Source organism: Pelmatolapia mariae, linkage group LG17, assembly GCF_036321145.2.
Source record: "Pelmatolapia mariae isolate MD_Pm_ZW linkage group LG17, Pm_UMD_F_2, whole genome shotgun sequence".
Classification (NCBI taxonomy): domain Eukaryota; kingdom Metazoa; phylum Chordata; class Actinopteri; order Cichliformes; family Cichlidae; genus Pelmatolapia; species Pelmatolapia mariae.
Window position 1 is genome coordinate 11,598,728 of NC_086242.1, and position 25,760 is coordinate 11,624,487.

Consider the following 25,760-nt stretch of genomic DNA (forward strand, 5'->3'; position numbering starts at 1 on the left):
TATCCCACTCTTTTCCTGCCCGCTCCACTTGTAATTAAACAGGGATTGCACCTGCAGCTAAACTAAACCACTCCAAATGAACAGAGAGAGGGAAATTAAAGTGATAGCCCAATCCTGCTTCACAGCCTGTAGGGCACACTGAACTTCTCTTATCTTTTCTCTTCTTCCTCTGGGCTAGCTTCGTCTTTTTCTCCTTCCCTGGTGTGAGTTTGTTCATTAGTTCAGCACAGTGTTGGCAATCCTTTTGGCTGGGAAGCAGAAATGAACAAGAAATAATGTGCTAAATGTAAGTAATGTGGTGCTTTTTGGTTATTTTCAAACCAACACATTGCTGTGCATTTGAGAACGATGTATTGCGTCTTACAGCAGAAGCCATGTCCTCATGTTGGCAAGCAAAGCAGTGCCAGTGTGCATGCCACCATCTGTATTGTTTTAAAGCCTTTACAACTCAAGCTTTTTCAACTCCCCTCAAATACACCCACACCCACCCCACCTAGGGCAAAGCTATTGATCATTTATTTCAAGTGGTCAAGCAGCATTTTATTTCTTGTTTACTTCGCCTTATAAATCCTGAATGTTTTTCTCTTCTAACACAGAATATAAGTTGATGCTGTCACTTATTCCTTCATTTGCTTCAGTGTAACTTCCTTTTTGGTCTTTCTGTATCGCACCTCCAGCTGGATGGAGGCAGGATTGACGTTAAAGGCAAATGAAGCGAGGGACACGTCAACGATCCACTGCCTCGTCACAGCTGACGTCCCACTCAATCCGTCAGCCACCAAACAATGGTATTATATCACAAACTCAGCTAACAGAGCGGGCCAGTGGCTGCAGGTGCAATATTGCTTTCATTCGACGTTCCAGAGGTTAAATGACAAAGCCATCTATTGCACTGTCAGGATTGTCAGCTTAAGACAAATGACTCTGTTACAATCAATCATTTTCATTTATCCTATCACTCCAAAGACAGTGAGCCCTCCATTACAGAGAGGAAAAAAGCAGGTGAACAAGCTTGAAACAGTTTAGTTTATGCATTATACTTAAATTTGGAACCAAAGTTTAAGGGCAAAAAGCAAAATCATATCGGTTGCTTCATCCGAAGAAGGTCCTGGGTTCGTATCAAGGCTAGGGCCTTTCTCCTTGTGTCTACCTGGGTTCTCTCCAGGTATTCTGCTTCCTCCCACAGGCCAGAAATATGCATGTTAAGTTAATTAGCAATTCTAAATTTACAGTGAGCATGAATGCTTGTCTGTCTCTCTATTAGCCATGCACCAGATTGGCAAACTGTCCAGGGTGTACCCTGCCTCTCGCCTTATGACAGCTTCAACACCCCCACAAGCCCAAATTGGATAAGGGGAAAAAAGATGGATGCTAATGTTGTCCTGTACATAGTTACTGCAAGAACCATGCTGAAGACATGTTGGTCAGTAAACACAAAAAAGTACTCGCACAGAGTCTAAATCTGCACAGAATGCGTCATTGGGCCCTTGGATAAAATAAGACCTGTATCATGCAGAAGGAGTGCACTGTTTGGACTATTACCAGTAGCCAAGATGCTCAGAGATGATGGTGACTCACTTGAATGACAATTTAAAAAAAAAAAATCTAATTTCTTTCTTCTTTTATTTAGTGATGTCCTTGCAGAAATTAGTTGCACAAGACTGTGAAAACAGACTGAGAAACATACTGCAATAGGGAAAAAGTTAACAAGTGAGACAACGGGAGAAAAAAGAACGGGGTAACATTAAAAATGGGACTCTGTATCAGGGAAGAGTTCGCTCCAACCTTGTCTGCCCCACTTTATTGACATTTTTCAGAAGCTTGTCAGACAGCTGTGATCGCGACATATCAGCTCTCTTCACTTGCCTTGTTAGACCACAATGTGCCTGTAGCTAAACTGGGACACAACATAATATGCACATCTAAACACCCTCATAACTTCCATCTGCACACTAGAGAGGTGAGAGAAGCCAAACTCTAAGAGATGTGGTAGAAAGTTTCCCGCTGACAAAAATTAAAGGACGCTTGTACTAAACGTCTTGGATGAGATGCAAAGGCGCAATACTTCTACAAATTGGCTTGTCGGATTTCCCTTGGGGGGTGGGGGTAAAAAAAAAATCCATTTGACTTTGAACGATCTCACCCACTATGGTACACATTTTCAATAATTCACACTTACAGATCTACATTTGCTACGGTGAACATAAATAATTTAGCACAATGAGCGTGGAAGTCACAGCACTTTCCAGCAACAGTTTATATGCTGAATGAGAAGCTTTAGTATAGGTGGGGAAAAGAAATACCCAAGCATGAGGGCAATTTAGGAACATGGCAGAAAACAATCTAACCACAGCTCAGTGGCTGGCAGGATAAGTTAATGCATTTGCTGTGTTTGCTGTAGGGTAATGGTATAGCTATGGGAACACTAAAAGATGAATTGAAAGAAAAAGACACAGCAAACAACCTCTGGAACAGCTCTCGAATGCCCTCAAACACATGTCAAGGCTCGGCACAGTCAGCTGCTGACTAATGTGCTTTGCCATTAAAATCATATTAATAGAAATTACATTCTCCTGATTGGATCCAAGTTGTTTTTACTCCAACTGACATAAAACCCTACTTAGAGCAGTGGTTCTCAGCATTTTTTCTGGCATGAACCACTTCAAAAGCTGAAAAAGATTCCCGCACCACACGCCATAATTTTTCAGTCATTAAAAAAAGATCCGAGTTAGCTTCAGCTTTGCCTTCTTTATTTTCCTATTCAAAACACATTCGTTTGACTTAATTTCATTAAATTTTTCCCTAGTCAAACAAAGATCACAGTTTCAGGGCCACAGACTTAGCCGTAGTGTTTGTGGACATGTACCATATTCTTATTATAATTCAAAGTTATGATTCTGTGCATTTCACCAAAGCCATAAATGGAAAGCTTGCAAGATTAATGCAACGAGATCCCTCTCTTTGATTGGATGACCTTTATTTATTAAATATGGAAAAGAAAGAATGTATGCGTTAAAATAAGCTTTTATATCAGAACTAGTCACAATTCATCACTTCAGAGGGGCAACGAATATATTTATAGCTTTTACTAAAAATGTTGCTGTGTGGTGTGCACTTCAACTCCCTTTCACTAATGGTGAAATGATCCCGGACATCCAGTGACACCTCCTCATTCATTCTATCCAGGTGTAGTTGACAGATGAACCAGTGTTAACAGAATAGCAACATAATAACGGACTACGCTACCAGCTCATATTAACAGTGGGGTTGACCTGCCCTTGTCACTCAAACTGCAACCTTAGCATCCATAATCACACCCAGTTCTATAATCTAACTATCCCCTTTATACCAGAACACCTATTTAGCACACTAATAGGATGACTTGTGCATGCGCGTGTGCACATGTGTGCGTATGTGTGCGTGAAAAGAAGATCCAATTAAAGGACAGCCAATCACTGAATTAATGAGGGGAAGGCAGGGATGACAGATTACTTTACTAGTATGGAATTGGGGGGGAATTGGGGGGGTGGGGGATTGGGGGATGGTGCTTGGTTTAAATGACAATGGGGAGTCAGATACAGTTAGAAATGGGATACAGATGGAAAGAAAGGGGGATCAAGAGAAAACACAAAAGACTGAGCCCTCGTGTACTTTCATTTGAGAAAATATCAGAGGCAACAAGAGGCAAATTCTGTAACCCTGAAATAAAAACAAGACTAACAAACATCACACAGTCACAAGATGGAGCAAAGAGGCAGGAAAAGGCAGCAAAATGAATAAATAAAACACGCAAGGACACGAAAGAAATACAATGTCGACATCATTTTGAGAACACACAATACAGCGTGAGAATGTGTGTTTGTCTAAGTGTTTGGCCAGCTTCCTTCTCTAATGAGTGTATAATTTGACACAGACAAGCAGGGTATAGTGTGACTCTCAGCATGATAGTCAAACCCTGAAGGCTGATTTATACTTCTCTGCCAAGATGTTCCAGTAGTTCTGCCCCATTGTAACTTATTTATAATTGATTACAGTTAATTGCCAACTGATTTAGGCAAGACAAAAAGACTATAAATACAGCGTGACACACTTAAAAAGTAATCAGTACTTTAAATGCACTTTTAAATTAAACTGTAATTCTGCACAGAGACTTTATAGCTAGTGTTAATTTTCTGCTCTCATCCTTGGCTGGGTTTTTCTTTTTCTTTGCAATGAGAGTGACAATATTCACCTTTACAGTGAAAATGGCTTTGCTAGTTAAATAGCAGATACCAATACACACGTCCTGTCAAGGATAAAGAAAAAAAACACTGGGCTGCAGAATCATTATAAGGCCCAAGTATTCATGTTTGCTTTCTTTCATTCCTGGTGTGATTTCAGAGTGATGATTGCTGGGGGAACAAAGAGTGGATCTCTCTAGCATTAATAGACAGACGAAGCTTCCAGAGCCTTTTCCCATCTTTGTATAAGTTGTCTTCATTGTAAATTGTGTGAAAGAGAAATATGAGCAACAAAGTAGTTCAGCTTTATTCAGGTCACCTTTACTTCCAGCAGAATCTCAAACCTCAAAGCCTCTGCTTGAATCCATTTCTACTGTATCTTCTTCTATGAGAGGTCTTGTCCCTCATAATGATACGCTTAATGTTTCGATTATGTGACTCGTATGTTATGTTATCTCCTTTACAGTGATGACATCTCAACCAAACCGAGCAACTATATAAGATGTGCTAGATAATCCTCTCCACTTCCAACAACCCAAATGAGGGAACAGTTTAAACACTGGGGTTTCGTCCTGCCAGTTCTGGAGACTCAATCCCAAAACGGAGCAACCAATTATTGCAGCATGTCATGTCCACATACCATACTAACACACTTTGTGTTTTTTTTTTTGAATATTTAATCTATTGCTTACTTTCACCTAGAAAAAAATTACTGAACATATATAAGCAAATAAAAAATAAAATGTGTGCCAAATGTAGCACAATAAGAATCATTCTTATTAACTTTTTCTTTACTTTTGACAAAAGAAGTGAGCTTTAAATTAATTTTTAATGCTCTTTCTCTGCGTCTTTGGAGACCTTCCTACCGCATTCTCCTCCAGTATAAGTATTTGACCTTCACTGTTCGGTGCCGAGTTCACACAGCAGCCAGAATCCAGAGGCATCCCCCCTCTTGGTCGGGCATCGCCAATAAGAAGGGGAGTAATTCAAGGCTATGCACAGTATGGGTCCAGCTATATCGACCAGCTTTGTTCTAGCCTCCTGTTGTGGGCACCCTTGGTCTTCTCCTTCTATCCCTTTTTGTATTTCTCCTTCTTTTCAAATATCATACTCTCCGTCTTTGAGTATCTGTGTCCCAGGCCCCAGAAACAGCAGGTGGCATTGTTGCTATCGACCAACTTGAGCTGTTTTAATAGCGTTTGAAACTCCTGGGAATTGGGAAATATGTATGTGTATGCTGGATGTTATTTTAAACTGCCCCAGTGATCCAGCAAATAGCATGGTAGCCAGCAATCCGGTGTGCTAGGGTGACTACAACATGCCCTTTGAACTTGGCACTAACTGTTAAGGCTGATAGCCAAGAAATTTAAGGCAATCTGCGAATAAAAATCAGGCGCCAATTCTTTTACGTTGAAGCAGCAGATCTGAATTAAGGCCAAAAGCAAAGTAATGTCATGTATGTTAATGGCAAATCTAATGTGGGTGATTTATTTGTTGATTAAATGTGTAATAAATAAAAATAAACATGTATTATGTCAGATTATATCTTTGTTTGAATTTGTAGACGATTTAAGAAAAGCTGTTTTGGCCTGAAGCAATGGCGTGACAGGAAACAGTTCAACTAGACATTGCAGGAAAATCTTCAAGAACTAACTTGCTGAGAAAAAAAAGACATGCTGTGCAAAACTATAATTTCAAAATATTGTTGCGACATGTTCTCGTCATTTCACATGCAAGAATTTAGGCTCATCTCCTTCAGTAATTGAAGGCACTTGGAAACAGAGCTCTGATTCACAGAAAAATCAGGACAGTGATGGTAAAGTTGCGTATTTTAGCTGTCTAATCGACATTGAGAATTACAAATAGCTAGTTTATACTACTTACTTAGGACACACTGAGGTATTACAGTGAAGTAAAACATCAATAATGGACTTAAAATAGCAATAACCTATGAAGGTGTTGCTCAAACATAAAGCAAATAAATGAAACAAAGTTACTCTTAGTTGTATTTCTCATAATTTCTATAAACACTTCAGGACTAAAGAAGAATGTGTGTTTGTGCACTGGATTTATCTGTGTATTTATCTGCATATTCCATGTGGGGTGTTCATTAACTGCTTTCTCTATTTGTATGTATGGTAATTCCCAAATGTTCCTCCCAAACAGTTAGTGTAGGTTAGCGCCGCAACTGGGCTAATAGACTAATTATTACCAAGGCCTTATGCAGACACACACACGCAAACACAGACAAACAAGCACACACGCACAACGACTACAGGACAAAAAAAACTCCACTCCATGCTTCTTTTTTTCAATATAAGCTAATTGGCATGCAAATTAAAAAAATACCAAATTTGTAACACGATGTTGTGCAATAAAAGCGAGACATAAAGAAATCTAACTTTAATGAGGGTAAAAAAAAATGGAAGTCAAATATTCTTAATAATTCATTTGTTAATCTGTAGTATTTTTTATAAACCCAATTACATGGACTACAATCTAAGAGAAAGGGAAATAAAACACAAATTCTCACATTGCTGGTTAACAGATTTGCACAAAAGAGTAGTAATTGGATGCCGTGACAAATAACATCCTAAATGTCCTTATTTTGCTCACTTGTGTCTCGCTCTCCTTCCTTTGCTTTCCCGCTCTCTCTACAGATGGGCTGACGAGGAGAGGCAATGAGAGCGCCATCTGAAAGGGCACCTTCAACTCACTGATATTTTAAAATGTTATCATGATAATCTGGCCACTTAAAATGTGCACACATTTATACACGCATACACACACACATACACACACAAACAAATTGCAATGCACTACATTAGTAAATAGTGACACTTCCACGGTGCCAGAGAGGTCTATAATCCTCTGGAAGCTACAAACAATGTGCAGGGGTAACAACTGATGCCAACAAAACAGCAGTGGCCTTCTGTGATTGTGGGTGGCAGGAGATAAAGCGGAGAGAGAGCGTGAGAGAGGGAATGATATGCACATTATCCGTACTTCAGAGCTCCTGCAAAATTATTTCTAACAGTCGCATTAATAATGAACAGCAAACAGAGACAGCGATTCACTGGTGGCTTGATTTGGCCTTTATGATTTAATTGCTAACAGTTCCTCGTGGAAAGTGTTGCAGCGGTTAAATGTAACTAAATAAATGCTGCAATTAGATGCAGTTCTGAGGTGCTGATACGCTACATCGGCAAAAGCACTGAGTCACCTGCAGATTGCCCTTACAGGAGCTGCTTGGCCTTGGAAACCCATGATGTGAAGCTCCCAGCTCATAACTTTTGTGGTGATGTTAATGCCAGATGAGGTGTGGAACTCTGCAGAGCACTGGCTTCTACAGTGCACTATGTGCCTCAACACTCTGTAATCCTGCTCCCATAACGTTATGTCGTCTGTCAATTCGAATTGCTGTGGGTCCAAAAATATATCCACTTTCCAAAAAACTGACTTGTTACAATTGTGGGAACCTATTACAGTAGCACAAATTCTCCCCAAATGACCCATTCCTCATGATTTTAAAGGCAGAATGCATTGCTGGGTGCTTGATTTTATTCACCTGTGGCAATGGGACTAAAATTAAAGCTGAGTTCAAAGACTAAGAGGTGTGGCCCATTACCTTTATTGTTGGTGCATTGTTAGGCCAAAGTTAAAAAAAAAGTATGATCTTGTTGAGATATATAAGGAGCTTTTTACTATGACTAATTGTTGGCAATTTTAATGTATTACTGTAGGGTCTTTACCTTCAAATATGAATCATTGTGCAATGAGGTGACTGGTGTTCTTTATTGATTTAGCACTATATAATTAAAATGGAATTTGAATTGAATCTATCTGTAAGTATCCATCAGTATGTCAACAGATTTTTCAGTTCTTTTAATGCTGTATTGATAATTAAACTACTATTGGTAGCTTTAATTAAGCAAAGTGTGTGCTTATTTCTTTGACTGTAAATGAGTGCTACAGGCTTTTGAATTTACCGTTTTATGATAGTGACCTTGCTTTGGTCATCATCTCACTTTTGTGAGAACAATAAAGAAATGAAGTCACTTTTGCAAAGTGTTTAATTTCTAATTTTATTTTAATCATGTGATGTTTAGAAATTCACATAAATCATCAGCTGCATCATTGTATTGTACATGTAAATTACAATACAAGTCCATGCCTGTGTTTTGTGTTCAATAAAAAGAGAAAGTGAACATCTAACACAGTCAGCCAGTCAGAGAGGTGTCCATTTGCGTGACTTTTCGTGGTGCTATTTTGGCAAGGTTTTGCCTCTGATAGAGGTGTTCGCCGACTCTGTGTCTGTGTCCATTACATAGAGTGCTGCTATTTCGCTCCACATTCCATGTCATCAAAGGTACCAAGAGAGATGTGTGAATCTGCCTGCTCAGACATACACACCAGCACAAACCAAAGTGGACTAAGACCACTCTTCTCTCTCGCCATAATTCAACACATTTATTCACTCCAGCTCTACCCTCACAGCCTGTTTCTATAAAAAGACATGGTCACAACATCCAATGGTCCATCTAATCCTCTTCCCTCCGCTAGTCAGGCTGTAATGAAATCCTCTATTGCCATACCAAAGGTTATTCTACCCTGTGACATAAGAAAATGATAAATGCCAGTGGTTATGATACTGAGTCAGCAGGGAGGAGTTTTGATGTATGTGTTTGTTTGTGTGTCTGACCTGGGTCTCAGACATGACATAGAGGTAGTGATGGTCAGAAGAGAAGGCCATGTCTCTGAGGATGGGTCCATTCTCCACAGCCTGCACAGTCTCATACTGAAGGGCACGCGAGGAGCCATCTACACGAATCTAAAAACGAGAAGAGAAGCACATTAAAAGATTAACATACTGCATTTATTATACATTTTCAATCACTCTTTCACAACCATTGCTTCATGTGTACTGCAATCATGACATTAAAACTTCACATGAATCAACTGCTAAGTCCAATTACATAAAGAGTAAATGGCTAAAGACATAACATTGAAATAAAGAACAGCTGAGGTGCAAATAAGAAACACAGGAGAGAAAACGGTTGCCTTCCAGGAAGGACTTGGCAGTGGAACAAAGGTGGTATCTAGGACAACAAAGCGTGCAAATACAAATAAAGGAATCGTTTAAAAGGTAATTTTGGATGTTTTTATTAGCTAAACTGCCCAGGATATACTGACTTGGGATTTTTGCCTTGCATCAAGGCTGTCGGTGCTGTAGCTGAGAAGGGCATCTTTCTCTATTACAGTTTAAGCCATTCAAAAGCGATTATGGTAATAAGGCATCTGGGCAAGAGGTGTGGTCTATGGGCCCCTAGGTGAGTTTACTCAGCAGAAAGTGCATGGAATTGAGCCCACGCACACTTGCTGATGTGATGGAAGTGGTCTGGGTTGTGCCAGAACATCTGCTTACATTGTCTCTCTCTCTCTCTTACACACACACACACACACACACACACACACACACACACACACACACACACACACACACACAAACTGATTGTGTGTGCTGCAAATGATCCTTTCCAAATCTTGTCCTCTGGCTCCATTTTTCCAGTAACACAAAGTCCTGACTCTACCTAACTAAGCAACTTTCAGCACCCAATAGAATAGACAAACACACACAGACACACACACACACACACACACAGCCCTTTCTGGGTTTTTTCGACAGGTGTGAACAAAGTCTTGTTAAAGTTGTGATGACTCTTGGTAGTTCTTTGTGCTCTTCAGCACTTAAGGGTTCACAGGTAACAGGCATAAACAGGAGATAATTGGATAGGAAGCAGATGGTCGACTAGACAGATGAGTCACTTTTTGATTAATTATAATAACCCTAGGACATCATACTCTGTGTTCTGTCTGAATATCATAACCTGATACACCTTAAGTTAAAGTCTCTTTCAGATCAAGAAGCCTGACTGAGCTGTTCAATAAAAGGTGGTTATCTTTGTTAAAGGCTGGATAAAAAGGACTGGTGGGCATTTACATTTTTTAAACTTCATCTTAAGATGAATTTTTAGGAAATTACTCTAATTTTTTTTTCTCTCTCATGCCTTTGAATTTCCATCACTAAACTTTTAAGGTAATGTTAAGAAACTCAATCAGGATGTTCTTTATAGTAAGTGACAATGTTAGTTGGTTCTACTTTTCCTTTACTCTCTACATAACAAAATCAAAGAATCTGCAGCTCTTTATAGTTCAAAGCAACTTTCCTTTGTCTTTGCTTTGACAGTCAACTATTGTAGTGCAAAGAAAGAAACCTACTATAAGTATACTGGCTTCAGCTTAAGTGCTGCCCTATCCTGCTGTTTCTACTGATATCCCATTTCACAACATCACATTTCTTTAAACAGACACCTTGTTGAACCCCGACTTCACCCCACTCTCCCTCCTTTTTTGTTTCTCATTCATTCTCGTTCCTCTCTCTTTTTTTTCAGCCTCCTGCTTGGCTCGTGTAGTGACCTCGATCTCAAAGAACCTTGAGTTCTTTTTTTCCACTGGGAGCCATTGTACACAGGGTCAGTTGCAAAGAAAGGAACAGAAGGCAAATAGGAGAGAAAGAAAGAAGAGAAGGAGGCAAGAAGAAAGAAACTTTCTTGTAAGCCAGAGCTCAATTCAGCAGGTGGGGTTATCTAATCTGCCCAATTGGGGATGTTAATTTTAGGTGCTAAGCATATACGCACAGCATTCATCATTTGTGCATGTGCATGCATGGAAACATGTATCAGTTTACCTCAACAGCATGTGATAAAGGTCTCAAGTCATTTGCTGTGTAGAGTTAAAGGGCTGACAGTCTATAGCGGTCACTGGATGTAGAGTTTTATTGTGTTGGGACAGATCCACAGTCACCAAGGAGGGAAGAGGCTTCAAGGGGAAGTTCCTGTATATTATCCCTCAATCTGACCACCAACAAAACAAACGAGCCACCAGGGAGCACGGAGCACGTCTGCAAGAATGCAACGCTAGCTGGTTTAGTCACACTGGGACCAGAGGGGAACACACAAGGGAGAAAGACTGATTTAAATCAAGGACCAGTGGTCTTGTTTGTACAATAATTGGCACATACAGAGGGGTTGTAGCTTTTAAAACAGAGTTGTCTTCATCTTCTTTGATATCAATCTCTGCTCTTAGAAGAATTAATATAAAATATCCACTTAGTGCATGAAAAGTCCTTTATAATTAGACAAAAAAGACTCAACAAACAAAACAGCATACTACTATACCACTTTTATTTTCTTGATGAAATGCTAAAAATAATGACATGGTTTGTTTTGAACCTACTAATCCTACATTCATTATCAGAGACAGTAATTATGAATATATCTTAAAGTATTTTTTTTTTCATCAGCCTCAAATCATTAAGGCAGCCACACTGGTGCTAGCCAATATTATCAGATTCCTTTTCAACAGTAATAAAGTGGATTAGCTGCTCTATGCTAAATGGATTACAATGCTAATCTCTGCTATCACATTAGCACTACACAATAGACATTCACTGCCAGACAGACTTCATTTTGCCTCAGAGTAGTGGGAAGGTGAGGGATGCACTGGGCCCACATATAGATGAACATGAACACGCAAGCGATCGTGTGTGTAGAAACATTGGCAGTTCACTGTCTCTCTCTTTCACACTCCTATACGCACACATACAGGCTTCCTGGCTGGAGATGCTTGTAGGGGATACTCTGGGAAGAGCCGAGAGATTTACTGGCACTTTTGACTCAGGGCGCACACACAGAGCATACAATATTTTTTTAATAGTCCCAACTGTGCCAGGAGGACCATGCAACTGATTCACACCATCACAGTTCACATACAGGAAAATCCTCCACAGAGTGACTACTTTGTCCAGATATAGCATCCACCTAGTGGCTGTGACAGATAACTACAACAGCTGCTATTATGAACACTCGGCTCTGCAGTGACAATGTTGTAGAGACACGAATAGGATCTTGTCTCAGTGATCATACTGTCTCAAGAATACATTTAGTGCATATAAAATATTTTTATATAGACTTTAAAGCGATTGGGCCCGACTATTACAGTCTTATTTGCAATCCACCAAAAAAGCATAAACAGAATGTGAGTGCAGTGCTGATCAAAAAGAATGCATCTAACGGCTATAGATAATTTAATAAAACAGTCAGAGTGCAGAGAAAAACAAGCGGAACATCATATGCAGATGGTACTTCCTGCCTTGACTGTGTCCATGAAAAATCATATGCCTAAAGTCACCATTTCCCTCTCTCCATGGGGCTAACAGCTAGCAGAAGGTGTGATACAGACGGGGAAGCCGTTCCGGTGTGAAAACCACAGGATTACCCTTGCTCAGTTTGCTCATATTGGCAGTCTATGCTACAAAAGCACATGGAAGGTATGGTATTTCCTCTAACTCCATGCTTGTGGGCTGGTAAAAGCATAATGCTAAGAATAATTCATGTGATTTTCAAAAATAAACCCTGTGTGTTAAGTGTAGGGTTATTTTGTATAAGAAAAAAAGGGAAAAGCTGTAGAAATGTATCAGAGGACAGTAAAGAAAAAATACACAAAATAAGACTGTTGCAATATCAGGGACACAGATTGCTTGTAGTGTCATGGCTGAATCAACAGACACCTTCCATATCCGCAGTCAATAATGCTGTTGCCCCTCTGGAACCCTCTTCCACTAAAAAATGTCCTTTGAAATTCAGTACCTCTGGTTACACATCTTAGAACATCTATTGATTTGGGATAATCTCTGTGAACTTGGCCTGCGATTGTGTAGAAACCACTTTACATCAAACGGTGAGATAGCTGGTCCGCATGTTAGGACTAGACTAGTTAATCATCGAGAGAAATAAAAATACTGCTGTGATTAAATGGAGGCGCTACGGGCACGACCACACTATCTAGATAACAACACATTACCTAGAGCAAACTGAAGGTAGCACATCATTAGCTTTCCCTGCTTGGAGGGTCACAGTTGGAAGCTGGAGCATATCCCAGTTGACACTGAGCGAGAGGCGGGGAACACACTTGTTGCCAATCAATCACAGGGCTAACACAGAGACACAGTCAACAATTAGCGCTCACACCCACACCTGCAGTGTATGACCAATTTGCACTAGCCAGTTAACACGACATATGCTTACTGGCCACTTTATTGGGTACTGGGTTGTATCCCCTTGTGCCTTCAGAACTGCTTAAAATCTTTATGGTATAGATTTAACAAGGTGCTGAAACATTCCTCTGAGATTATGATCCAAATTGGCATTAAAGCATCACACAGTTGCTGCAGTTCTGTCATTTGCACTTATGTGATATGAATCCCACTCCATCACATCCCAAAGGGGCTCTTTTGGAAAAAGATCTGAAGACTGCAGAGGCCTTTTAATTACAGTGAACTCATTTTCATGTTCAAGAAATCACTTTGAGTTGATTTGAGCTTTGTGACATGATGTGTTAAAACTGGGGTCATAAAGGGATGGACATGGTCGGCAACAATACTCAGGTAGGCTGTGATGTTTAAACGATGCTCAATCATCACTGATAATAAGGGCTCCAAAGTGTGTCAGAAAAATACCACCCACACCAGTACTCCACCAACAGCAGACTGAATTGCTGACACAAAGCAGATTGAATGTATTCATGTATTCATCTTGTTTATCCCAACCTTGATGCTATCATCCAAGATGGCAGAAGTGGTTGCGCAGTCCACTTCCATGTGCCTCAAAGTTCAGTGTCTTGTGGATTTGGAAAAGCTCTTCTGCATACCTCGATAAAAAGTTGAATGTTTTGCACTAAACAAAGTGAGTGTACATGGACTTTGGGAGGAAACTCTATTAAAACTGAGCTTCTGAAACAAACAAAAACTTCAGGAGGGAAACTTTTTGAATATGAGTAAGGACAGTGAGCGAGATTGCAAAAATGGTGTCCTTTCCTACTATGGCATGGATTTTGGGGTGGCAAAAGGAAGGCTTGTCACACAGAGTTGCAGTCTGTTTTGTATGGCACATAAACTAACAGGCCATGGCTGGAACACACACCATGACCAACATGCTGCTAGGGGAAGCCAGAATAAGCTGCTGACTAAAGTATCACTACGGTCTGACACGTGTCATGCAACCACAGTGAGGTGAGTGGGCTGGAGCGGAAAGTCATCCAAAGTCATACAGCATGCTGGCAAAACTAAATTTCCACAATATTTGTGACAGAAATTTCCCTAATCCTGTGAAACATGCATATGGGCAAACTCAGTGGTCTGCCAGCATCTCTGCAGCTGAAAGGGTCATGAACCCTTGTGTTTTGGATATGCTAAAATAATGCTAGTTTTCATTGTTTTTCATTGTTTCATTGCTTCTTTTTAGTTGATAGACATAAATATATACTTAAAACAGAGGTAGTTAAATAAATTGATTAAGGATGAATATTTAACAAATGTGGCTACAGGAAAGTAGTGGGAAACTCCAAAGATAAAGGGAAAATAGCTTCATTGGATACTAAAATAAATGAAGGAAGGAAAAGGTACAGAGAGCCACATGAAGGAATATCCTTCAAAATAAAACAGGAAGTAACAGAAACTAAACTAAACTAAATTGAAAATAAGAATAAAGTCAATAAGAATTCAGATTTATACACCCATTAGTGTCACTTCACTGAAATTTGAAGCCATTTAATTTAATTAAGAGACCTTGTACTATTTTCATAAGGTACATTTAAAGATTTACCCTATAAGAGACTTTCTCTGTCACTTTACTTATTCTGTCGGTTTTACAAGCAGCACCATCAAGTTGTCTGCAGGTCATGTATATAAGAGCTTCAGCTTTTTTCGGTTTGAGATATCAGTCATAAACATTCTGGACAGAGCACAATACGGCCAAATGCCAAAAGACACCTCAGCCTGACTTGCCACACTCAGGCTCAGGTTTTCACCCTTGTTTTAAAGCAGACAGCAGAGTGTTAGGTATTCATCCAGGCAAAGCAGGACATATATTAAGAGCCTAGAGAGAGACACAGGCAGACAGACAGAGACAAGGGAGAGCAACATTCACGGTGAAAGAGACAGGAAAAAAAGGAGAAGCAACGTATCGTCACTACATAATGGCAATGTGTCTCTCCACGCGTTCTATTCATACCGACAGCAACACAATGGTGGCTGTCTGATTGCCCAAATCTGTCCAGCTCGCTGAAACATATGGCAGACTGAGAGAAAAGAGGACTTTGGGGGGGTGAGCAGAAAGAATAACAGAAGGGGGCTAGAGGCAGACTGGCTCCATCTCTCAGTGTCAATCAATGCCAGAAAAAACTCTGCACTTCCACATTCAGTGCCTCGATATTTAGCTTGAGGCGAGATGGACCGGTGCAACACTAGTGGGGGAGTGTAGATAATTTGACATTAATCTGAGGGTATTAACAAGGATGTCGCACCCAAATGTGGGATGCCAGGCTGGTCGTGCAGCATTGTTAGAATACAGAAATCTCATATGATCCGCTAGCTATTGCCAGCAAGAGTTATTAGGGACAATCAAAGACAGACACGTGGTTTTATCCTGAGAAGATGATGTCTGGCCAGGACGCTCTAAATCTGTTCCATTTCAACAAGTATTGTAGGTGACACATAAATTACTAATGCTATGGTTTTTCTTTCTACATCTACATTGTCTTTTGGCAGCGTATTTTATATTTTATGACAAGCTACAATAGAGTCATCTTGTACTTATTCAAATGGTACAACACTGACTCAGTGGTTTACAGCTTTCCTTTATGGAAGTAAAATATTCATTCGGTTTATTAAAGACAGATTTAAAATCTTTTCCCCCCTCTCAACTCAGCTCCTCTGTATTGGAGGATGAGTGGGCTAAAAAAAAAAACCCCACCGACTGGAACTGAACTCATTCTATGCTTTAATTCACTATTCTCTGTTTTATGTTTGCAATTAGGCATATCTGCTACACAGCAGGATTTTAATTAATGTCTTTCCCTGATGCCTTCTCTGTGAGAGAAGGTGCTTTGTGGGTGCAAATCAAGGAAATGTCATTGTTAGCGGGGAAGCAACTACAAAGATTTGCATGGCCATTGTGAAAAATGTGGAGAAATACGACTTCTACAATGGTGCCCCCGTTGAGTTTAAACTTCTTTGGGTTAATTTTCCGTAGATGATTTAGGAATAGAAGGCATGGCATGATAAAAAACAAAAAACCCCAAAACAAAACACGGTCTTTTTTTGATAGCTCCAGTTCTGTTCAGATTAAGCTGGTCACCTGGGTGTACCCTGCCTGTTGCCCCATCATGACCCTGAAGCAGAAGAAGATGAATGGATTAACTACCTTTTAGATTTAACTGACTGACTTGTCCTGCACATAATCCAAATACAGCACAGACCATTTCCTTGCTGGTTAGAAAACTAAAACGCAGATGCCGGGCAGGTAGCAGATGACATAGATGTGGCAATATAAAGTAATAAATAGGGGAAGTTAAACACAGAATCAGACATAGCATATGTGCACTTAATGCGACTCCAGTAAATATTTTAACTACCTCCCACCTGAGATCTGACACTAAATCAGGCCGAGCTGCAGGGGGACCCCTGGTTCGGTGACTGACCGCTGTAGCATTTAAGGTGTGGTACCTGTTAGCCTGCAGGCCCATGTGGCCTACTAATCTAACCTTATCCACCTGCTGAGAGATAGATAGAGAAGGCAAGAAGAGAAGCGAAGGACAAGAATGTTATTGTGGGAGATGATCGTGTTGGAAAGGGGACAAGTGTCCGGAGGCTTCCTAACTTTCCCCCCTGCTCTCCTCTTGTCCCTCAATCGCCTCCGTGGCTTCAAAGGATGAGTGACAGGTCTCCTCACTATCATTGCCTTCACTTTTGAGCTGCCTTAGAGCACTGTGACCAGGCAGGGGGCTCACAGCTCAGCTTTTGTTACTCATTTCCCAGCTCTGCTATTTCTCTGCTCTTTTTCCATCTCTCTCTCTCTCTGCTGTTCTGTCTCCATCTTTAAGTCATGAGGTTGTCTAAAATACCTGCAGGCTTTTGGCCAGTTCAATCTAGAGAACATTTGTGACCTCTTGACTTCTGATGTCTCACTCAGTTTCTCTCATTTACTTTTTCTCTGCCCATTCTGAAATTTCTGAAAGGTCTCTTCTGTCACAGCTGGGACTCTGTACTTTACATGTTGTCTTCCATTCACTGTCTGCAAATGTCCTTACATGTCTTTAGATTAAAGATCATTCACACATGTAGATGTCTTGAAGACCTTTTTTTTTTTTTGCTTCATTACTCAATACAAAGTCTGTTGGACTATGGTTAGTGTTCATTGTTGCTGAAGTCTGTGTGGAAGTGGGCAGGAGGGATCCAGTGGGCAAAAATACTTTGCTCTTTCTCTGCAGTTGGCATCAGCTGCTCCATCTCATATGCTTATGTCTTGCTTCATGTCTTTGTCGATCACTGTTTTACTTCTGCCATTTTCCCTTGCAATATGCATCATCCAGTCTGTCTTATTTGGAGTCATATCAGGAAATTAGATGTGAAAGGTGGACCTGACCTACCTCATTAGTGCAAACAAATTACTAGCCAAGGAAAGCCCATATGCATATTTGTCATTCAAAGCTATTATTTCGCCTAAAGTTCTTACTATGTTACTTCATTTAGTCTGCAGTGATAAGAGCTGCTGTTCCTGAAACCTATGCCCGACGACTGGCAAAGGCAACAGCATCATTTGAGGGCATATCGCCACCTGTGTCTCTATTAGCGGTGGAACCTGGTGGCAGTGCCACTGAGTAGAGTGAACCCCATTATATTTTGAGACCAGAGGCCATAGTGTGAGAGCTAAAAGGCTTTGGGACCCATTAATGAAGTCAACATGCCCCCTGGAGAAGTGAGGGCACCATATCAGCCTATTGTATCAAATCAAGCCTTTCAGCTGACACAGCATTGCAGAAAACCAGAGCTACAGATGCAGCTCATCAGGATGGATGTAGCTCACAGTCGATTGAAGAGTATACTGTATATGAAGACAAGTATTATACTCTGAGGGCTATGGTTTATGTGTGACATAAACGGAAATGCTGTATATGGGCATTTGTCCGCACTCTGAGAATTGCAGGGCCCAGGACACTGGACATGTGACAAAGCAAAAGATGGTTAGCTTGATGTTAGAGAAGCAGAGGGAAAATGCTCAAAAGGAAAACAATGAAAATAAACATCTACCCGTTTCCTGTTTTCTCTCTTTTCATTTCCCTTAATACACTGGATCTATTTTTATTGTTATCATCCTATTTAATATATCTTTCTAATAAAGCTTATAGTTAGGGCTGGATCAGGTGAGCGTGGGCCATTATAACTGTCTTTATACACCGTTGCCGTGTTTGTACCTTACAGTAAGAAGCAGATTGAGACAACTGTTATTGTGAATCTTTGCTATATAAATTAAATTAAATTAAATTGAAGTGAATGAATAAGCTGCTCATTTACAAAAAGCAGCCCTGACCCGACAAGCACTGACTGTACAATATAGTACTGCATGTTGAATAAGCCAGCACAGATCTGAATTATTCCATCTCCAAGGGGGAAGAGAAACATATAGCATCTGATCCAATACAGGTATGGTACTAACTCAGCAGGTGCCTGTGATGGTCTCTGAAACCCAGCCATGAATCAACAAAGGCAGGGAAGTTGAAGACTGCTGGGGATTTTTTTTTTTTTTTTTTAAATCACACAACTCTGCAAAATAGTTTGGGGCAATAAAAATAAAGTGATGATATTCCCAAAAGTAAATGAATACCACGCGCAGATGCAGTTAATAACTAAATTAAATCTACATTTGGTCTAACCACTCTTCGCCTGTGAAGTAGAGGTAATGCTCCTTGTTACATTTAAGCACAGATTTGCAAATTACTTGTAGTAATGATGTTGAACTTTTCTACTGTGAATTTGAACCGTCTCAGTTGATATTTTCTCTTCATGTAATTCCAAAGTCACCAGTGCTAAAAACAGGGCTTTACAAGGACCATCCTGCTGCTCTGATGGTGCTGAAGCACACATAAGAGTTTTAACATCTTAAGTGCAAAAAAGTTTTATTTAATTACAACAACTGTTTTTCCTTTTTTTGTATTTATCAGAACTTTAAAAAAAAAAACCTCAACTGGAAACTTTTAACTGATTTTTTTTTATCAGTTATCTAAATCCTGCTTCCCTCGCTGTCAATCACCAAATTATCTAACCACTGAGGATAACGAGCGGAGGATCTGTTTGTTGGTAAACCTTTGATCAGTCTTACACAAAACAGGTGTATATTTCTCTTTGGGATGAACATGAGGTTGGGAGATAAAGGTCCAATGACAGACTTTGATCAGCATTCAAAGGATCACTCGCAAACACCCCCCTCTGTGACCTTTATGCATCTCTTAGCAAGGGGTAACAGGGGTAGAGTGTAGTCTTTTCTTAACAGAAACATACTCTGCTTCTATAAATGTCAATCAGTAGCATATCCAACAAGGGTGCTGGAGAAGGGTCAAGTCCACAAAAAGATGTCTGGGTCTGATAATGGCCTAATGACAGGCACTGATCAACTTTAGCCAAGGTGAAAGCACGACTTTGAGAAGTCTTTTTCCATTCTTTACCAAAAAAAATCTTTGTTTTAGTGGTTTTCTATCTCTTTTTTCACTTGCTTATCAGTCTGCCCTCTTTTCTCTGGTCAATACTTATTTTCGGCTTGTTTACCAGGACAAATAGAGCAGTTCATTGACTTCAAGGGTGTGATTGGTGTCCTGGGAGATAAACACAAACATATAAATACACACAAACTTACACTAATACAAGTGCAAAAGAACCCCCCCCCCCCCCCAAAAAAAAAAATAACAAGAAAAAGCTCAACAATGCTGGACTTTTAACCACTTGACTACTAATGTGGCAAATAAAGTGTCGACAAAAAGGCAGTGTGTATCTGTGTGTGCGTCTATATGCGTGTGTGTGAGAGAGAGAGAGTGTGCACAGGTGTGTGAATAATAGATGGGGAGCTGAACGCCAGACGCTGTCTGAGAGCAGACTTCACCCTGGATCCTGTTACCACACACTGCCATCAGAATAACTCTAGAGACACAGGCATTCTCTTACACACACACACACACACACACGCCTAAAGTTCAAGCACCAAATATGTGCACAGTTTTGTGCCCACACAATCACATATACCAGAATCCAAAAAGGTCATCTTAACACTACCTCTTTCTAGTCTCTGGTCAGGTATAATCACAGAACTGGGTAATGTGACCTTGGAATAGAAGGTTTTCTTAAAAAACCCCACAAATGTGAGGAAGGAAACCATTTTTAAACATTTTCCTGACAAATATGGTATTCTTGTGTGGTGACAACTGAGCAGAATCACACATACGCACAGATTCAATTTATGAATACCTGACTTCAGCCGAAGACCACTCATATTCATGAATTCATAAATTATCGATGCTCTTACCTTTCAGACCTGGGCAGATCTGTGTGTCTATGCATGTGCGCACCAACATGTGCTCTGGAAGCATTCATTGGCTACCATTCAGTTCAATGTTGTGGTGATTTATGAGCCTCCTACCAAAGTTTCTGAGTAAATAGGAAAGCACCTCAAATACAATTCCTCAGAGATAAGCAGGTGCAAGTCTCTGTGTTCCCCCCTTACTGTCTACACAAGTGTGATTGTGTGTATGTGTGCATATATTTGTGCATTCCCTTGTTTTCATCCCCAAGGGCACTTCCTTTTTCCTTTCTCATCTCTCCTCCTTGCCTTTATTCCTTTATTAAACAGACTGGCACACTCCCTCTATTATACCTGTTTTCCCACTGAAGTGAAAAATTGCATTGCTGGTCTAGCAGAGAGAGAGGGAGACAGAGAGGCAGACAGTGAGAAAATGAAAAACAAGGAGGAGGACGGGGAGCGCGAGGAATAACACTGCACTAAACCCTTGAGGCATGTGTTGATTCACCAACTGCTATAATAATGGAAACGTTGGAGGAAAGAGAATGAAAAAGAGCAAGGAGACTAAAGGCCAATGTCCACTGAAAATGGCTTGGATGCAGTCCATGACGCCTGTGTATGTGTCTGGAAAAAAAATACATAACTGTTGTTTTAACAGCTTTCTAGTCAGTCAGCCGCACAGGGCCTGCAAAAGCAAAGCCTCATGATACAGTTTTTATAAGCGCAGTTAATGTGCATTTCACATACTGCAGGAATCTGCATGCATCGCTGGATCAAAACGATTATCAGTGTGTCATGACAGATGCCAAATAATCAAAACTGTGTGCTCGTTTTGCTTAAACTGTAGTTAGCCTTTTGGAACTAATAATGCCTAGTAAAAGAATGCTAAAAGATTCATTTTTAGAAGAAATAACAAGGCTTTTGTTGCATCCCTAAAAGTATACTTTATGTATAATGAATTAAGTGCAATAACAAAAGAAAAACAGCTTACGTAAAATTAGCCCGAGCATGTGTTTTCTTAACTTGGTAACCATGCATACAAATGTAATACTTAAAATCCTGCACACAGGTGATTGAAATGTGTGACCATGGACTCCCTCTTTTGTAATTATTTGAGAGCAATGTTTCTTCTTCCTATGTTTGCTTGGCAATGCAAATACTCACAACTGCAAGCAAGAGTTTGGCTTTGCTATGAAAGCCCTCCCGCTTCATAACAAAAAAATGCCCATTAAAAGAGAAATACGAGGAGACAGACCAGATATACTGTACGTATCCCACAGAAACAGGTCAGTTGCTTAAGGTCACTTTTATTTTATTTTCTCCTGTCCATGTCTTATTCTCACTCCAAACATCCACCGGAGGCGAGCACATTAATCACAGCACATAACACAATTTCATTTCTATGTCTCACCGTATGGGGTACAATACCTCACCCTGAATTATGTCTGACATACTAGAAATATACCATTAGGCTGAGACCCTACTTTAACTTTAATACAGTAACAGGGTTGCTGGAGGGCTTGGCACAAAAAAATAAAAAATAAAAACAACAACAAAAAAACATAATGTATTGCTTTGTGTGACACTTATTACTTGGTGGTATGACAATTGCTTTCCGTTGTGATGTAAGCTAAATAATGCATTCCATCTATTCCTGACCTGGTCGTGTATTGCTTGCTGAAAGCATATCCCCTCTCTTATAATGAAGACATCCCAACTACTGTACAGTAAATTCCACCTCTTACACTGCCGCTGCAGGAGGGTTTTTCTAAAATTAGCACTGATTTATCAGGGGAGCACATTAGAGTTTCACGCCCATGCATTATGTGATAGTATAAAAGCGGTGTATTGTGCATGATAATAGAGGCTTCACAGTGGGAGTCAAATAACTTCACCCAATAAATAAATGAGCGTGTTGTTTCAGGATGGTTGGTTATCTAATCACAAAGACAAGGGAATAGATAAAAAAAGAAGCATGCAATCATGTTCAAATGAAACTATACTTTAGCAAATGTGTTACACATAAGCATGTGTGTATGTGTGAGCCTGTGGGTGATTACACAGGCAAAACAGGAAAAAAACCCACACACACATACTGCTGTAGTGTGACACATTTAATTCTGTATCACTGAAGATGCACTCTTATATCAGACATCTCTGCCTGCTTTTGGACCGTGACCTGTTGGCTGAATTGTTTCCTCTTATTGACTGGTCATACAAGCATGCCTACTCCATGCATGGGCTAAAGACTTAGCCTTTGGATTTTTACAATGCCCTGTAGTTAGACCAGTAAAAGCAACCAGGACACTGACCTGATTTCTAAGGTTCAGACTTATAACTTTTACCAACTCACCTGCTTGCTTATGCACTCTTTAAAACACACATAAACTTCCATTTCAACATCATAAAAGCCAAACTAATGGCTATAATCACCCTACAGATAATGTTTATAGTTTTAGAATTTAATTATGGGATGGACTGGAATTTATAGAGTGCTCTTCTAGTCATACAGACCACTCAATGTGCTTTAGACTTCAAGTCACATTAAACCATACATTCATGCAGTATTTTACCTCTCTCACATCCGAAGAATAACGAGTTAACCTGACATGTGTGAGAGGAAGCCATGTAAGCCCAGGGAAAATATGTATATCCATATATCCATACACCCTTATCCACGGTATTTTTGCTGTGCTAACCACTATATGCACTCAGTTGAACTGAATTTTATTTTATTTATGAGGTGCCAAATAGCCAACACACTTGCACCGTCTGCCAAAACCAGTTGTAAATATAAATAATAGCATAACTACTATCAAAAGATTAGTTAAGACTTTAAAAGTATATCTTTAAGAGATGATAAAGTTAATAAGAAGTGACACTCAGTGCTTTTGAAACTTTGTCTGCAACCTAAAACATATGTTTGGTATACTCTTCTGTATTTTTACTATTCAAACAGTTTATTTAAGGCATTGGGATAATTCGTCTTGGTTGCTATGAAAGTTCAGCTAATACTTGAAGTCATTCTCAGGCTTACTTCTCCCATTCCTCCTCTTTCTCCCTCTCCTGTCTCCACCACCTCCCAGTCTTGTTATCCACATCCCTTTTTTTCCCCGTCTACCTATTCTGCCCCTTTTACGATGTGGCATATCAAGGTATGACAAGAAAACAGACAAACCATGTGCCACTGGCAGAGCAGAGCAGCAAGCCTGAATGACAGAGAATAAGAGACAAAGAGAAGAGATTGAGAGGAACCGAGACACATCACCTGCAGAATGTGAGATAAAGATGGGTATAAGCTGCACTAAAACTTGAAGACAGATAAAAGTTAATTCTTTTTCGGGGAGAGACAGAGTGAGAGAGGAATCTAAGAGGATATTTGGTGAATGGGGCCTGTCAGCTTGCATTGCGCAGAAATCCTCTTATACCTCAAAATTTCAATTAGGTGGGGAAGCGTTTCGGTGCGGTGCGCTTCTCCCATTCTGCGCAGGAAGTACAAGGTGCATGAGGAGGGATTTGTCACAGCAGCGACAGGCCTTCTCCACCTACATTATGATTCAAAGACACACACACACTCTCTCTCTCTCTCAAAGAGTGTGCCCCCCCCCAAATGCCAAAGCCATTTCGAGTGACAACAGTGGTACACTTGATGCTACTTCAATGTTCAGTGAGCAGTGTTGCAATTGAGTTTGTTCCACTGAAGAGGATCTGAAATTTAAACTCCACAGGTTTGTGTTGGGCTTCTGTCATCTGTATGACAGCTACAATTACACTATGTGTCAACCCTCTCTAAATGACACTGACTTAGAGTAATTACAATGCCAAATGTAACAGCCCATTTTCATGGTCTGCTTTTATTTAATTCACACCTGAGTGTTTTGCTTTCCTTCTGCATTGTCTGTCGCCAGCTCCCTTAAAGCCTCACAGGTGTCCCCTTAAAAATCACCCCAAGTAGTATCAACTGGAACTGATGTGCATATAGATTATGCAAGGCAAAAAAGACTGTGTTACATTACTTATCTGAAGTCCTTTTCCTGATATTTCTGACCATTTGATAAATAAAACCTCACTTTAAAAAAAAAAATCACGGTTTTTTTTAATCCATTACTAATCTTGGTAATTTTCCATTGGAGAAACAGCAAAAATCCTTTGATGCCAAAATGTTTTGTATGCAGGTTTAAAAAAAAAACAACAACCTTGAACTTCTTTAACTGAATATGTAAGATAATTTTTGCAAAATGTTGCACCATCACAAGATTCTTTTTTAAATTATTTCTATTAACAAAACAGCAGGAAGTTCAAAGAGGACTTGGATCCAAGTGTGCTGCATAATCAAAAGGAAACTTTTGTCCTTTTTAATTTCTTCTGGGTGTGATAAAACTTTATTCACCCGAGCAACTGCCTTCAAACATGGGCGACAAAAAAGCTTCAGCAAAGCCTGACAGGTCAAGAAATATGAGAAGCCAGAAGATGTGCAATTACCAAGTTTTTAAGAGGCAGTATACTTAAGGGAAAAGCAGAATATGTTTTCTTGGCTGCAAGGCAATAGAAAAAAACCTACTCATAACCACTGTCGTGATATTTCTATTCCCTTTTCTAACATTTTCCTTCTCCTTTTGGTCCCATTTCCAGGCAGGTTTACTGCAGCTATCCACTATGTCCTTCATCTTCTCACTATCCTAACTCCCTCCCCTCTAAGCAATTTACTCATTTTGCTATCTAACCCTTCAGCATTCTTCACAAACTATCCATCTTGTTAACTCTCAGTCCCACACTTCCACAAACCTTCTCTCCCCAAATCTTTTTGCCCTTTCTTTCTCTGTCTATCTAGCCCTTCTGGTCCTTTCTTTCCCTAAACTCTATCCTGTCATTCTGTTCTCTCACCTTTCCTCCCGCTTTACTCTATTCCCAGCCTCCCAGCTGGCTTTCATCTTCCCCAGGTTAGATTACTGTAAGGCACTGCCTGTCTGCCAGCATTCCTGAAAGCTTTTCATCTCTGCTCTGATTCATCTGGGGAGACAGAGAGAGAACGAAGAAGAGAGTAAGGAAAATAGAGAAAAGAGAGAACTGAAGAGGA

The 25,760-nt window shown here is 40.0% G+C and overlaps 1 protein-coding gene across 2 annotated transcripts in view; it reads right to left on the reverse strand.

Annotated features, from left to right (window-relative positions):
• Positions 1-25,760, reverse strand: part of plxna4 (plexin A4) — a 239,693-nt gene that overhangs the window by 96,648 nt on the left and 117,285 nt on the right. For both annotated transcript variants that reach the window (XM_063500354.1, XM_063500353.1), the window contains exon 4: positions 8,923-9,051. In XM_063500354.1, the coding sequence (XP_063356424.1) occupies positions 8,923-9,051 (129 nt within the window). The remainder of the gene's footprint in view (positions 1-8,922; positions 9,052-25,760) is intronic.